This window comes from Pteronotus mesoamericanus, unplaced genomic scaffold (genome assembly GCF_021234165.1).
Source record: "Pteronotus mesoamericanus isolate MK-2021 breed Mesoamerican mustached bat unplaced genomic scaffold, CSHL_Meso_final scaffold_167, whole genome shotgun sequence".
Lineage (NCBI taxonomy): Eukaryota > Metazoa > Chordata > Mammalia > Chiroptera > Mormoopidae > Pteronotus > Pteronotus mesoamericanus.
In genome coordinates, this window is record NW_026555308.1 from 12,503,790 (window position 1) to 12,518,946 (window position 15,157).

General features: G+C 44.4%; 1 protein-coding gene across 3 annotated transcripts in view; it reads right to left on the minus strand.

Moving 5' to 3' along the window:
* Positions 1–15,157, minus strand: part of MYH11 (myosin heavy chain 11) — a 120,599-nt gene that overhangs the window by 36,460 nt on the left and 68,982 nt on the right. For all 3 annotated transcript variants that reach the window (XM_054589624.1, XM_054589625.1, XM_054589623.1), the window contains 4 exons: positions 13,555–13,618; positions 11,567–11,665; positions 8,042–8,185; positions 1,647–1,742 (listed from right to left, as the gene is read on the minus strand). In XM_054589624.1, coding sequence (XP_054445599.1) covers positions 1,647–1,742; positions 8,042–8,185; positions 11,567–11,665; positions 13,555–13,618 — 403 coding nt within the window. The remainder of the gene's footprint in view (positions 1–1,646; positions 1,743–8,041; positions 8,186–11,566; positions 11,666–13,554; positions 13,619–15,157) is intronic.

The following is a 15,157-nucleotide window of genomic DNA, read 5'->3' on the forward strand; positions in this document are numbered from 1 at the left end:
ATTGTTTGTGGTGACAAAATATTGGAAACAACTTAAATGTCCATTAATATAGGAGCAGACAAACGTATCACAGTATTTTCATAAGGTGGAATACCAAACAGTGGTTAAAGGAATCACTTCCCTTTTTCTCTCTAGACCAGTGGTTCTCAGCTGGGGATGATTTTGCCCCCGTAGAATGGACATTTGGCAGAGTCTGGAGACATTTTTGGTTGTTTCTCTAGGTGCTGCTGTTATTGAGAAACCCTGATCTAGACACTGGTGTGTATAGAGTAGGATAAAGTAAGTTGAAGAATGACGTCTTTAGTGTGATATAATTTATCTAAATTAAAAACACATTCACAAAGCAACACTATATATTGTTCCAATACAAGTGAGTGAAAGTATAAAAATAAGATTGAAGAGCTCGTGGTAAAGAACTATCGTGGCTGCCCGGAGGTGGGAGCAGAGCAGGGCCCAGGGCGGGGGCCCAGGGGTGTCAGTGATACCTATACTGTTCTGTTTCACTTTAAAGACAAAGAAGTATTAGAAAATATGCACAAACATCCATTCTGGACGGTGGACTCATGGGTTCTTGTTACATCAATGTGCATATTTCTGCATTTAAAAGCTTTCTCTAAAAAAAAAAACCTCCATTAACATGAAGACTAGTGTTGCACGATAGTTTGCACGTGCAAGGTGGACACTAAAATAGAGTGGTTTTAGGATTCTCCCTGCATCTCTTTGTGAGGGTGCTTTTGGGGTCTCTTTCCCTGAAGGTCTCTCCTCAGGGTGAGGAGTCTTGTGACTTGCCACGCTGTGGAAACAGGGAAACAGCCCACAGGTCTAAGGGAGGGGGTGCCCCCAGGGGCTTTGCAAAAGCAACACAACACACAGCCTGGCGCAGGCCTGGCACAGCCGAGGAACCTAGTCACCCTCCTGGCTCAGCCACCAACAAGCACAGTGGTAGCCAGGTGATCTTTTTAAAACATGAAACACTGCTTTTTTCTAGGTAGGCCTGTCAGATTTATGGTAAAAAAAAAAAATACTGGATGCCCAGTTAAACTTGAATGTCAGACAAACTCAAATTTTTTATTTTAAGGATGGCAGAGACAATATTAGGGAATATAATTCTGTATTCTATAATATATTATAACTCTATAATATAATTCCAATAGTAAAGAGAAAATGTAAAGAGACGTATTTGTTGTGTACCTGACTTTGAAGTTTAACTGGGCATCTTATATTTTATCTGGCATTTCTGTTTGCAGGGAAGCTTGAGGACCTTCCCCCCGGCAAGGCCACATGTGCCATAAGCAACAGGCTGGTCCTGTCTTGTTTCCCTCTATATCTCAGTGCCTGGCATAGAGTCCACGGGGAAAAATATTGGTTAAACAAAAAAATATGAGTGGCAGCTTTTAGAATGGATGCTCCCTAAGAATCCTTCCTGATCTAAAACTATTAGTTCTTTTCTCTCATATTCTGATTCAAGAAGAACTTCTCACCATAGAGCTTCAGCGGTGAAAAGTTTAAAAAAAGAGAAAAGTCAGTGAAAGTAACTTAGTTTAGCTCTTGTTCATGCCCCAAATAACCTCTTCCAGAAAAACAACCAAAGACTGAATGCGACCTCCCTCCCATCACCCAAGTTGCCGGGGAGCGGCGGCAAGCACCTGTGTTATCTGGCATGGACGCCTGGTCTGTGTTTCTTTCCTTCTTGAAGACAATGTTGCCAAGCTGCAGGACGGACGACACCACCTTCAGTATGGCTGGGGAGAGGAGAGAAGAGCAGAGAAGACACAGCCGTTAACACCAAGGTGCTCTGAAAGTTTGGAGTCTAAAAGTCATCAGACATCCTACATCTTTTCTCCTAAAGAGAGGGAATTGTGAGCTTTTAGGAGAAAGCCCAATGCCCCAACTCCCTGATAATGGGGGGGAAACCTTGGCCAGGCAAGGACATTTTCAGATCACTGCTAAAAACCTTGTGCTAAAATGGAATATTATACTGTATGGCAGGGGTTGCCAAACTGTAGCCTGTGGACCAAATCCAGCCCATTGCCTGCCATTTTAAATAAAGTTAAAAAAATTTTTTTTCAATTTACTGATTTTAGAGAGAGAGAGAGAGAGGAAGAGGGAAAGAAAGAGAAACATCGATTTGTTGTTCCACTTATTGATACATTCACTGATTGATTTTTATATGTGTCCTGACTGGGGATTGAACCTGCAACCCTGGCATATTGGACCAATGCTCTAACAACTAAGCATTACCCAGCCAGGGTTAACTAAAGTTTTATTGGTACACAGCCACAATCATTCACTTACATATTGTCTACAGCTTTTGTATGTTTTGCTAGCAGAGTTGAAAAATTGCAACAGAGACCATATGACCCACATGAGCTATAACACTTACTCTCAGCATTTATAAAGCACGTTTGTCAATCCCTGCTACATAGTAAGGCCAATGAAAGATTTGCTACTAAAAACAACACAACCGCTGTACCTCACAAACACAAATGCTAAAAAAAAGATACTATATACCAAATGCAACAAGAGCATACCTTATAAGGCCATTTATGAAAAGTTCAAGAACAGGCAAAATTATGCCATTGTAAGTCAGAATAACGGTTATTCTTGATTGGAGGAAGCTACTAGAAGGACTGTGAGGGAGCCCCGAGGAAGCTGGCGGTCATCTCTTACTTAAAAGGGTGCTGGTTGCACAGGTGTGTTCGGTCTATAAAAATTCATCGAATGTACACTTGTGACATACACAATTTCCTATATGTAAATTATATGTCCATAAAAGGTATTATTTATACGTGCTTTTTAAAAAATGTTTATTTCTTTTTAGAGAGAGGGGAAGGGAGGGAGAAATAGAGGGAGAAAAACATCAAATGTGCCAAAGATAAATTGATCGGGTTGCCTCTTACATACCCTCAACTGGGGGCCTAGCCTGCAACCCAGGCATGTGCCCTGACTGGGAATCAAATTGGTGACCTTTTGGTTCTCAGGCCCGCACTCAATCCGCTGAGCCACACCAGCCAAGGCTATTGTTTAAAAAATAAAACCAAACCCTGTACTTCCCAACATGTACTGGTTGGGTGCGCAAAATGCTCATGTTAGGATGAAGTAGGGGGATATGTTTTCCCACTTGTTGTCCAGGTATTTCCAGACAAAAACAGTATGTTCCCAGACCCTTGGACTCCTTCTGACTCCATACTCAGGTCATGCTACTGTTAAATTAGGTTCTGGGTTTGAAATCCCCTAAGAGCATGGCTTACTGGAGAGTGGGGACTGTCCTATCATCTTTGTATTCCCAAAGCCTAGTTCGTGGTCCAGACACACTTGGGGATAGATGGGACATGGATGAAGGATGAATGAGAGATGGAAGATGAATGATGCATCAATGGATGGTTAATGGATGGACAGATGAACTGACAGATTGATGTACGTATGGATGGATGAATGTATGGAACGATGGATAGAAGGAAGATGAATGGCGGATGGATGATTGGATGGATGGCGGATTAATGCAAATGACTGGCTTTAGATTAACTCAGGTGCAAATCACCTAGAAATTCCAAAAAGAAATCATTGTGTTCTAGGAATAAATCCTAGAGATGCCAGCCTTCTCTAGTTCCTCAGGCCAAACAAGGGAGTGACAGCCCTTCATAACAGCGGCCCTCGTACCTTGGGGACTTTGGCCCAGCTCAGCAAAAGGAAGGTCCCCACCTGCTGGATAACCACTCACCCGTATTCTCCCACTCACCATTGCAAAACTACTCACCCCAAAATGAACAGAGCTGCTGTTGACAGGACACTGCTAAGGCAGTTTCTTATAACAATAACTTCTCTGAGAGGGGCTTTGTAAACCGTCTAGTACTATACTCCTGGTTTTAAGCTGCAAGCCGAAATTAGGGATTGCTGGAATGCCCGCAGGGCCCAGGGAAGCAGTCTGACTCAGGGCTTCCCAGCCGCGGCACCACTGACGTTTCACACCAGGCAATCCTTTGTCGTGGGCTGTCCAGGCATCGCTGCCGGATGTTTAGCAGCATCCCTGACTATGGACTAGATGTCAGTAGTGCTTCCCCTTCCAGAGTTATGACAACCAAAAATGTCTCCAGATATTTCCACACGCCCCCTGGGGAGCCAACTCTCCCTAAGTTGAAAACTACCGGTTTAAATGAACAACGGAGACTATGGGGACTCCTGGGGGCCCTCACCCCACCTGCAAGGGAACAGCCACTACTCCAAGCATGGCCAGGGGGAGACAAGCCCAGTACTGCCAGATTTGTGATTTTTCCAAAGATAATAGAAACCCAGATTTGTATGTGAAATTTATCCATGTTTAAATGTGCACGACAATTAAAAAAATTTAAAGGCCAATCTCTCCTGTGGCCTCAGGAGCCAGCAGTTTGCACTTTCTGGTATAAATAACGTGTTTACAGGCTGAAGTTTTGCCATCTGAAGGCCCACAAAAACGCCTACCTCATAGGATTGTCATGAGGATTAAATGCATAGCACCTACACACAGTCAGTGCACAATTAACATTATCACTATTATGTCATTATTATTATTCCAGTCCTACACCGTTGCTAGCTCTCTGTGACCTGGGGTGAATATATCTCCCTTGCTGAGCTCCAGGAAACAGAAAGGCATGGTCACCTAGAGCCTTATGGAGCTCTGGGTCTTGAGCCCGACCCCCTGTCTCCACTTCCATTCTCCATCAGCGTCTCTGTAAGGGGTTGGGAGCAGCTCCGAATTTATAACTGGGGTTGGTGTTCACATGGTCTAAGCCCATGTCCTGTGGACAGCAATCATTTCCATACCCTCATCTTAATGCTTGCTCTATCTGCATACCGTCTGCTCCATTATGTACTTAACATGTTTCTTTACATCCACTTCTCAGAAAAGGAAACCCTGGCGCACTCTTGGTGGGAATGCAGACTGGTGCAGCCGCTGTGGAAGTTCCTCAACAAATTAAAAATGGAACTGTCTTCATCCTCAGTGATCCCACTGCTGGGAATATACCCCAAGAATTCTGCAACACCAATTCAGAGGAATTTATGCACCTCTATGTTCACAGCACCACTATTTAAATAGCCAAGTACTGGCAACGGACTAAGTGCCCATCCGTAGATGAATAGATTACAAAACTGTGGTACATTTACACAATGGAATACTATGCAGCACAAAAAAAGAAGGAATTCCTAACCTTTGTGACAGCATGAATAGAACTGGAGAATATTGTGCTAAATGCAATAAGCCAGGGGGTGAAAGACAAATACCATATGATCTCACCTGTAAGAGAAATCTAATGAACAAAATAAATTAACGAGCAACACAAAATGAGGGACATGGAAGCAGGGAACAGGCTGACAACAGCCAGAGGGGATGGGAGAGGAGGATAATGGTGAGAATAAGGGGAAGGGATTCGTCAAAGAACAGGCATGGATGACCCGTGGACGTGCTCAATGGTGTGGGGATGGGCTGTGGGAGCGGCAGGGGGAGGGGCGCTGGATGGAGGAGGGCAAAGGGGGGGAAACTGTCATAGAATCAACAGGAATAAAAAATTAAAATTAGATTTACTTTACTAGGAAACTAGCTCTATCTTAAGTGAAAAATCAGTTTCCCTTGCTGTAAGTACATGGCAACTATAAGATAAATACAGGGAAAATAAAATATATTATCGGCGCTGGGCTGGTGTGACTCAGTGGATTGAGCGCCGGCCTGCAAACCAGGGGGTCGCTGGTTTGACTCCCAGTCAGGGCGCCTGCCTGGGTTGCGGGCCAGGTCCCCAGTGGGGGGGCACATGAGAGGCAACCACACATTGATGTTGAAAAGAAAGAGAAGAGAGAGAGAGTCAAATTCTAGCAAGATGCTGGGGCCTGCCCAGGTGCTGGGCCTGGGCTCTACTCTCTGGAGTTAAAAGGGAGTTTAGCAGGTACCAGAGAGGGGCCGAAGGCCTGGTAGGTGCCAACCTGCTACCCTCTCTTTGAAAGTCATCAGAAAAACTGAAGGAAGCAGAGAAGGGTACGTGTCTCAAGGTGGGATTCTGCATCATTGACAGGGATGTGAGTCTGCATTTTATAACATGCTGGGCTCCCTGTAACCTTGGTTCCCATACCTTGACTCTGACACAGATTTTTAAGACTTTAAAGGTCAAAAACCTCCTTCCCACAGACAAAAACAGAGCACAGTGGATCATAAAATAGGGCTTAGGAGTCCACAAGACCTGACAGTGAGTCCTAGCTCCACTAGTAACTCACTGTGTGTCCTTGAGTGAATTCCTTCATTTCCCACCTGCAAACTAGGAATAACAGCAGCCTAGTTTGTTGTGATTAAGTAATGCACAGAAACTGCTTAGCATATTGCTTTGTCACCTGATGTCTTCACTTTAAATACAAGCGTTTCCACATGAGCCGATGTTTTTCTAAAACAATTTCAATGGCCTCATAATTCTCTTTAATAAGGTCAAACAATAATTTAATAAATCCGCTATAGATCAATATTTTAGTTTGTACCAGTTCTTTATTTAAGTAAAACTGAACATCATGGTATATTACAAAAGGAGAGGGGAAATTTAGCAAATGCCTGGCACATAGCAAGTACTTAATCATTAGTTGTATTTTTTTTAAAGCAAAAGATTAGAAGCAAAACTGACATGTGTCCCAAATGAAATGAATTATTCTTGGAGAGCCATGTCATTCAGGAAGGGTGCTGTTAACATTGGATTCTGATGTGGAACCCTGGCCAAAATCCACAAACACCGTCCATTTGTCAAATGACCCATGCAACCTTCTTTTCCTGGGCCCCAATTTATCTTATGAGGAACTGCCCCTCCCTGTAGCTGCGTTTCAGTAACCTTAGTGTTATTCTGGGGCGCCAACAGGGTGTGGGAAGAAAGGGAAATTTTGCACAGTCTCGCCCTGGTGTTCCCAAAAGAGAATAACCGTGAACAATGGCGCACATCTAACCCAGAAGGAAAAGTGTTTCTTGAAGCACAATGTGGAGACCAAAGAGTATCTCTTTGAGCTATCCTATTCTCAGGGGCAAATGTGTTTCTTGGTCATTGGCTGATGATGCAAATCAATAACAGTCTATCATCAGAACTGCCTTTCCAGGAAGAGCCAAAGTAAACCCTCCACCTCAATTATTCCCTCTCCCATGTCCTCTGCCTACATGTTTCTTTGTTTTTTAAAGATTTTATTTACTCATTTTTAGAGAGACGGGTAGGGAAGGAGAAAGAGAGGGAGAGAAACATTGATGTGTGAGAGAAACATTGATCGGTTGCCTCTTGCACGTACCCAAACTGGGGACCAGGCTCGCAACCCAGGCATATGCCCTGACCAGTAATCGAACTGGTGACCTTTTGCTCTGTGGGATGACTCCCAGCCAACTGAGCCACACAGGCCAGGGCTGCCCACATGTTCTTGATGAAACCAACTACCTCTCTACCTCTAGGTCCAAGAATGGAACAGAAACCTAAGCTACCCAGAGCTTTCTCCAACCTGGCTACAGTGAGAAGCTCAGGTATATGAACATCAACCTAGGGCAACCAATAAGAGTCAATGAGACTCCATTTAGGAACTCAAGCAGAGAATCCACTCTGCTCTTTTCTGTAGGACATAAACCCAAAGAATGTAAAGGCTGGAGCTACAGCAGCCATTTTGCTGCCAAGAAACTACAGCCTACATAAAATCAGTGTTGTTGAGTGCCAGGTTCTCGAAACACCTTTTAATCCCATAGAACTCACTGTACATGAATCCAGTATCCCTGAACTCCTTTCCGACCGGAGTTAATCATTTTCCTTTTTGCTAAAGACAATTTGGGTCACCTGTAACTGAACAAGCCCTAACTTATGCAGCCACTTTTTAAAAACACCAATAAATCGCTTGAAGTAATATTCATTTTCCTTCTCCTTTTTTTTTTTTTTTTTTTTTTAGGGTTTGGGGAATTCAGAGAGCAGCAATGTGCCCTGACCAGAGAAGAGTCCCTATTTCCAGTGGAACTAAGAGCGTGAATCCAGGTCTTCCCGCCATCCCCCAGACTCAAAATGTGAAGACTTACACAGCTGCTCTTCTTCATTGAAGCCCATGATCCCCATGGCCTCCAAGGTTTCCTGGAACATCTCATCATCCTGGGCAGCTGGGATGGGCACATAGCCATTGGAGAGAAACGTGTAGTTGTTGAAGCCCTCCAACAGCAAGTCACCTAGAAGGAGAGAAAGATGGGGTGTGATCAGGAAGGCACGCTACTGCTTTGAACCTGAGACAGGAATCTGGTAAAGGGTCTGGGCCAGCATGATTTCTTTCCCTTTCCTAAGACTCGGGTGGTTTAAAACCTCCCTTCTCCATCATCTCATAGATGGCCTCACCAGCCGTCACCGGCCTCATACAGCAAGTTGTACCCCGGCCCAGGGTACCTGGCAGCTGAAATTCAGCCTTGGCTCCACTGGCTAAGCCATGGCTCCTGACGTGGGGTTGCACTTGCCCAGAAGAAGGAACATCTTTATTTCAATTTCCCAAAGGCACCCTGCCTTCAGGAACAGAGATGCTTGAAAAGTTAGATCACTCTTTATTCATCTATTTATTGTATTTTATGAAATAAAATTATACATGCACATGAATTTTTAAAGTCAATTACTATCAAAAGGTTTATAATAAAAATACATTCCTGGTCCCACCTTTTCTCCAACTCCCACCTTACCCCACAAGAACTGCTTTTATCTTTTGCAGCTGTTTCTTCTGGTAGTTACCATGATCTCTACATATAATAAGCTTAGAATATATATTATTATGTTTACATATGGTATAATAGGATGTTTCTGAATATGTCAAAATTAGATATTATCTATTGACTTCCTACTATGGTGGATAAAGACTGAACTCTCACACCATCTTCCCTCTCCTCCCACTCTTTCCAGTTGAATCGATAGATGAGGTTTATATCGGGGGTTGGCAAATCTGATCTGCTGGTTGTTTTTGTAAGTAAGGTTTTTACGGGAGCACAGTGACTCCTATTTCCTTGTCCACTCTCTGCGGTGGCTTTCATGCTACAAAGGCAGAGTTCAATAGTTGCAATAGTGACCATGTGGTCCCTAAACCCTAAAATATTCACTACCTGGCCCTTCAGCAAAAACATATGCCAACTCCCTGTTTATATCATTACATTCATTTAACATTGTTTTCTGTAAGATTGGGGTTACATACCTTTGTTAGTATTCAGCCACTGCCCCTTTCCTCCCCAATTTCCTAATTGCTTCTCTTTTTCTTACTTTTATAACACCCTCAAATATACCAAGTGCTCTCTTTCAGATCAATCTTTGGTTAGGCTGGATTTTATTATACTTTTGGAGGGAAGTCAGTGAGATACTTTTGTTTTCAAGATCTTTTACAGGCAAGTCACTTGGAAGCTACCTGATAAACTCAAGGTTAAATTGATCCAAGATGCCAGTTAACTCGAGCCCTTGGATTAACTGAAATGCCTGATTAAAGTCACAAGACATTTACATCTTTGCCAAGACCTCATTATCCAGACTATGAATACATTTTAAAATATTTCATGTTCTCTAAAAACCTAACCTCTTCCCAGCTCTATCATCGAGAATACAAATGGTTCCTAGGAATCCTAATGGTTAGCCTTATCCTTGCCCAGTTTCTAAAAGACCAGCAGCAGAAAGTAAAACTGGAACCCAAGTTACTGAACAACCACGCTGTCCACTTGGGTGTTAAATAGAAGGAGAAAGTAAAACTGGAACCCAAGTTACTGAACAACCAAGCTGTCCACTTGGGTGTTAAATAGAAGGAGGAGGGACATAAACATTTCTTCCCAGGCCACCCCATAGTGTCTGCACTGTAACTACTAATTTACCTGTTTGCAGGTGTATAGCATCCATTCAGCATCCTTTCTTTTATCGAAAACTGCTCCAGACCAAGCATCCAGAAGAAATAATGAATGCTGCCCCACCTAGTGGTGACATACTGCAATACACCTACTTCTTATCCAAAAGAGCCAACCCTGGGCCAGGAAACTCGTGGGAAGCTAAGTTTATAGTTTTCTCCTGAAGTTTTAGACTTACACTCAGTATTAGAATGTAGACCACACCCTGTACCTATATTCATTGGTATACTCCTTTTTTCAGCCAGGTGATTTATATATTCTTTTAAGAATTAGCAGATTACTACATGTCTAGAACATATCATATCCTAACGGAATGTGGCATACAGTATATTGTTTCTATGTAAAAAAATATTTTTCCTAAAACAAAGATGAGTATACCCTCTATTTTTGTAAATAAAGTTTTATTGTAATACAGCTTTGCCCATTGATTTATGTATTGTCTATGGCTGGATTTGCATTATGTTCAGTGACAGAACCAAATAGTTGTGATGGGAACAGTGTGGCCTTTGAAAAGCCTAGGAGATGTACTATTTAGTCCTTTACAGAAAGTCTGTTGAACCCTGCCCTATGAAGGCCACTTCAAAGTCTCTTTCAAAACATATGAGGTCTGTCCGGAAAAAGTCCAGCCATTGTTAATAAGATGAGAACGGTTTGCGTGACATCAATGTAACCTGGCAGCCAAGGAGACTGCACCGGAATGAACATGCGCAAACAATGATGACATCACTGGTACTAGTCAGTGGGGGCAGTGGACACTGAGCGAGCATGTGTACTGCGTGGCTATTGCACACAAAATGACTGAGCAAGTAGAGCAAAAAATCTGCATCAAATTTTGCGTTAAGCTTGAACATTCATCCACATAAACTGTTCAGATGATTCAGAAGGGCAACTGGTGATTGGCAGCTCCATTACAACTACGTGCCTGCTCATGTATCATGTCTCATGTGGAGTTTTTTGGCGAAACACCGAGTCACCCAGGTGACTCAGGCCCCCTACAGCCCAGATTTGGTGCCCTGTGACTTCTGGCTTTTCCCAAAACTAAAAACACCTTTGAAAGGGAAGAGATTTCAGACCATCAATGAGATTCAGGAAAATACAATGGGGCAGCTGATGGTGATTGGGAGAACTGTGTGAGGTTCCAAGGTACCTACTTTGAAGGGGACTGAGGGGGCACTGTCCCATGTACTATGTTTCTTGTATCTTTTTCAATAAATGCCTCTATTTTTCATAGTACATGGCTGGATAATTTCTGGACAGACCTTGTATAATGAAAAGTGCTTAGTTTCACTTCCCCTCCAAATTTCTTACAAAATTGTATCTTATATACTTGCAAGTTTCATAAATTGGCAAATAAAGCGATTGTCTTTCTCCCTTCCTGGAAGGCAAAGATTGTGCCTACTTGAACCTGACATCTTCAAGTCTAATTGGACCTGATTAGTTAGTTATTTAATGTCTAACTGGATTGGATGCCTGCTATGTCACATAGTAGGTGCTCAGTAAATGAGAATGACTGGACAGAAGGCACACTCATTCACTGAAAGGAGATGAGGAATGATGCATCTACCGCCCAAAGATATAGTTCTTTCCCTGGCAGGATGTCAGACTCCGTTTTAATAGTTGATCAGTTGACCCCAGATTACGATGAAAGGGGGAACTGAAGCCTCCCAACTCTCATCCTTGCTGGTCGCTTACTTTTCATCTTCTCCTTGGCTCCAGCAATCATATAGTAAAAGATGTGGAACGTCCTCTCATCCCTGGCTTGGCGAATCGCCCGTGACTTTTCTAGCAGATCTGGTTGGGAGAAGTTAAGAATTCTGGGGATACCATGGCTGTTTCCTTTGCAGGAACCCAACTTTTCTTCCCAACCCCTGTCACATTAGCTGCTGGAGGGGAAATCTCCAGGACCGGGAGAGACTCCCTGAAGGGCTCTGAGGAGCTGTTGAGATGGCGCCGAATCAAGCCATCCACGCGTGGCTCACAGAGGTCAACCTTCCGGTTCTGGCTCCGGGTCCTTAATCAGCCCACTGGGTGCAACCGGCAGTCCTCCAGCCCAGAGAAAAGTGAGGGGAACAGAGGGGAAAGAAAAAGTGTAAAAAGACAGGAGCCAAAAGACCCCAACAACCATCACCAACTCTTCTGCAGAGTGACCTGTCTTTAGATGTTACAGAGTAAAAATAAATACCCCTCTATGATTTAGTAATCCCCGCTTTAAAGTGTTTTGTATGCATTGTCTCATTTAAGCATCACAAACTATCCTGGGAAGTAAGTGCAAATAATATTTGCATTTTCCATATGGAGAAACTACAGCTCTGGGAGGGACATCATTTCCCAAGAGCACACAGCTAGGAAGTGGCAAAGCTAGGTGGCTGCAGTGGCCAAAATACCCCAGCCAAGGGGCTGGGCTTCACAGAGTGGGTGCCCGCCCTGGCTGGCTGAGTGGCCTTGACCCAGTCTTGGAAGGGCGACTGTAAACACGCCCTGCTAATTAATCTAAGGTGAGCTGTTCTGCTGTGGGAAGTGGGGGAGGTGCGCATGGAGACCGCTGAGGATGATGGGGGAGGGCACATGGGCCACGGGGTTGTTATACCAGATGGAATAAAGGGACTATAAACGGCCTCTCGTGGGGTCTTTCAAAAAAGGTTAACTAACAATAACATCACAGCCACCGTATATCAGAGCATCTCTTTGGGCCAAGCACCATGCCAAGGGCCATGCACATCCTTTCGTTCAACTGCAATTTACATACAGCTCCATATGTAGGTGCTGTTATCATTCCCACTTTACAGGTGGCAAAACTGAGGCTCAAAGAGATTAATTGACTTGCCCAAAGCCCCACAGCTAACATGGCGGACCCGAGACCTGGACTCAGACCCATGCCATTCCAGTCCCTGCTCTTAGCCGGAGACCAAAATGTAAACCAAAGTACTCCCCTGGGTCCTGTCATTGCCAAGCATATGGCCCACAAGCAGCCATGAAAACAGAACACCCGTGAGCCTGAGCGGCGCCTCTAATGCTTCTGCACTAATCAGTTACTAAGCCCTAGGTGTGGTCCCCAAGTCCAGAAATGTCTACCTTGGCTCCACTTCACCTTCCAGGGTCTCATAGTATGCTCTTTGAGTCCTTTGCAGTGTGATTGTTCCTCTGGGAAAGCTCTGTTTCTACCAATTTCCTATCTGTGGGCTGGAGCTAGTCAGAGACTACTTCTCTAGGAAGAACAAGGGGTTCTGGGTTTGGCCTGGACTATGGCTTGAAAAAGATGAAGTGAATATCCCGCAATGGCCAAGACTCCACCAGCCCCTACTCTGTATCTGGCATGGTCCTGAGAGAGAGCTTTATGTGAATCAGTTTACTCTATTCTTCCAACACCTTTGTGAGGCAGGTATACCACTATTCCTATTTCACTGATGAAGCAGAGAAAGTTTGAGTAACTGGCGCAAGGTCACTCAGCTAGGGAGAGGTCAGCCCAGAATCAAAGGCAGGCTGTTTGGGGTTCAAACCCAAGGACCACCACATCACAATGCCTGCTATTAAGGGAGAAAGACCCTGAGGAAGATTTGTTCTGGAAGGAACCCAAGAGTCTGGGGACAGAGACTCCTGTGTCCTTTTCGGGCCCCCTCAGGTTCTGGGCTGGAAGTTGGCTGGGTGGGAGTCTCTTGTGGCCCAGGCTCAGCAAAGGATACAGGTCTCAATGTTGGCTCCCACGATGTAACCGGTGACATCGAAGTTGATGCGGATGAATTTGCCCTGCCAACAGGAAAACACAGTTTCCAGTCAGTTCCTGGGCCTCAGCCCCTCACCCATTCCTGCAGGCAAATGGGCAAGGAGATGGCAGGGAGCCTTCGGTGGGGCGACGCCCCACAGGCTCAGAGTCTCGCAGGGCAACTTGTCAGAAGGAACCACCGTCTCTGAGCCGGGATGATCCAAGGACTTACTGCAACACAGGAACTTATAAAACACTTTCACAAGTTAATTTCACCTGGCTCTTGCAATGACCCTCAACCCATCATAGCTATTTTCATTTAAAAAGTGGGAAAACTGAGGCTGAGAGAGCTGCCCAATGTAATAGCACTCCTAGGAGGTAGAGCCATAAGGAGAAGGCATGTTTTGCCACTTCTAGTGGCTGGAGGGCTCCCTCCCTGCCACCTGCTCAGGAACATGCGGGGTCCTCCACAATGAGTCAGGCCCAAGTTCATCCGGTTGCAAATGAAACCCCCTCTTTGGAACAGGGAGCATGAACAGTGACTCCAGGAGCCACGCTATTCAAGCAGGCCCCTCACGGGAGGTTCTGTGGGCAGGTCTGGGCCCTGCCCCTGGCCCTGGGACTCATCAGGTCTCTTTACTGGGAAGACTGGGCGTCGTCCCAGTGAAGGCAGCACATCTCCCACGAGGATTTTGGAAATCTGGGGGAGTGGCTGATTAGGATGTCACATGATGGTGGGGCTACTCTTTTTTAGTGGGTAGAGGCCAAGGATGCCAAGCATCATGCACTGACCAGGAGAACCCCAGACACCTAGCATCGCCCCCATCCTCTGTGACTTTTAAATGTCCCATCTGACATTCATGGGAGTGAAAGACCCGTTTGTAATGACCTGACTTAGAATTTAACCCTGTTTTAGGTAAAAACATACAAAAATTTTAAACTTTTTAATATAAGAATGTCACACCCATGTAACTCTAGAGCAAGTTGTCCTTTGGTTTAGAGCTTTCCCAAGAGTATGTCATTATTTTGGAAAGCCTCATCCCAGGCATCAGTCCCCAGACACCTGTACCCTGTCTCAGTCTTCATTTTTAGTGGTTACGGGCCCAATTATTCTGGATAGAAAATGCAAGTGTATCTCTATTTCAGTGTCTTGTTAGGCCATTGGACCTGAGCACTGATATGCTGGAATTCACATTTTTAAAAAAGATTTTATTTATTTATTTTTAGACAGAGGGGAAGGGAGGGAGAAAGAGGAAGAGAGAAACATTAATGTGCTGTTGCCTCACACGCGTCCCCTACCAGGGACCTGGCCCACAACCAGGCCTGTGCCATCTGGGAATTGAACGGATGGCCCTTTGGTTCACAGGGCAGCATGCAGTCCACTGAGCCGCACCAGCCAAGGCTAAAACTCACATGTTAATTATGAATTGTTCTGTTTTATTTCTCCTTCACATTGCAGTTAAATCATTATGCTGACTTGTTTTCACCTGATGTGTATAGTAATTGATGTTATCTGTAACTCTAAGTTTGGGAAAGGAAAGGGGATACTGCATAATTATTTGTTATAAAAAGTGGGTCTTGAG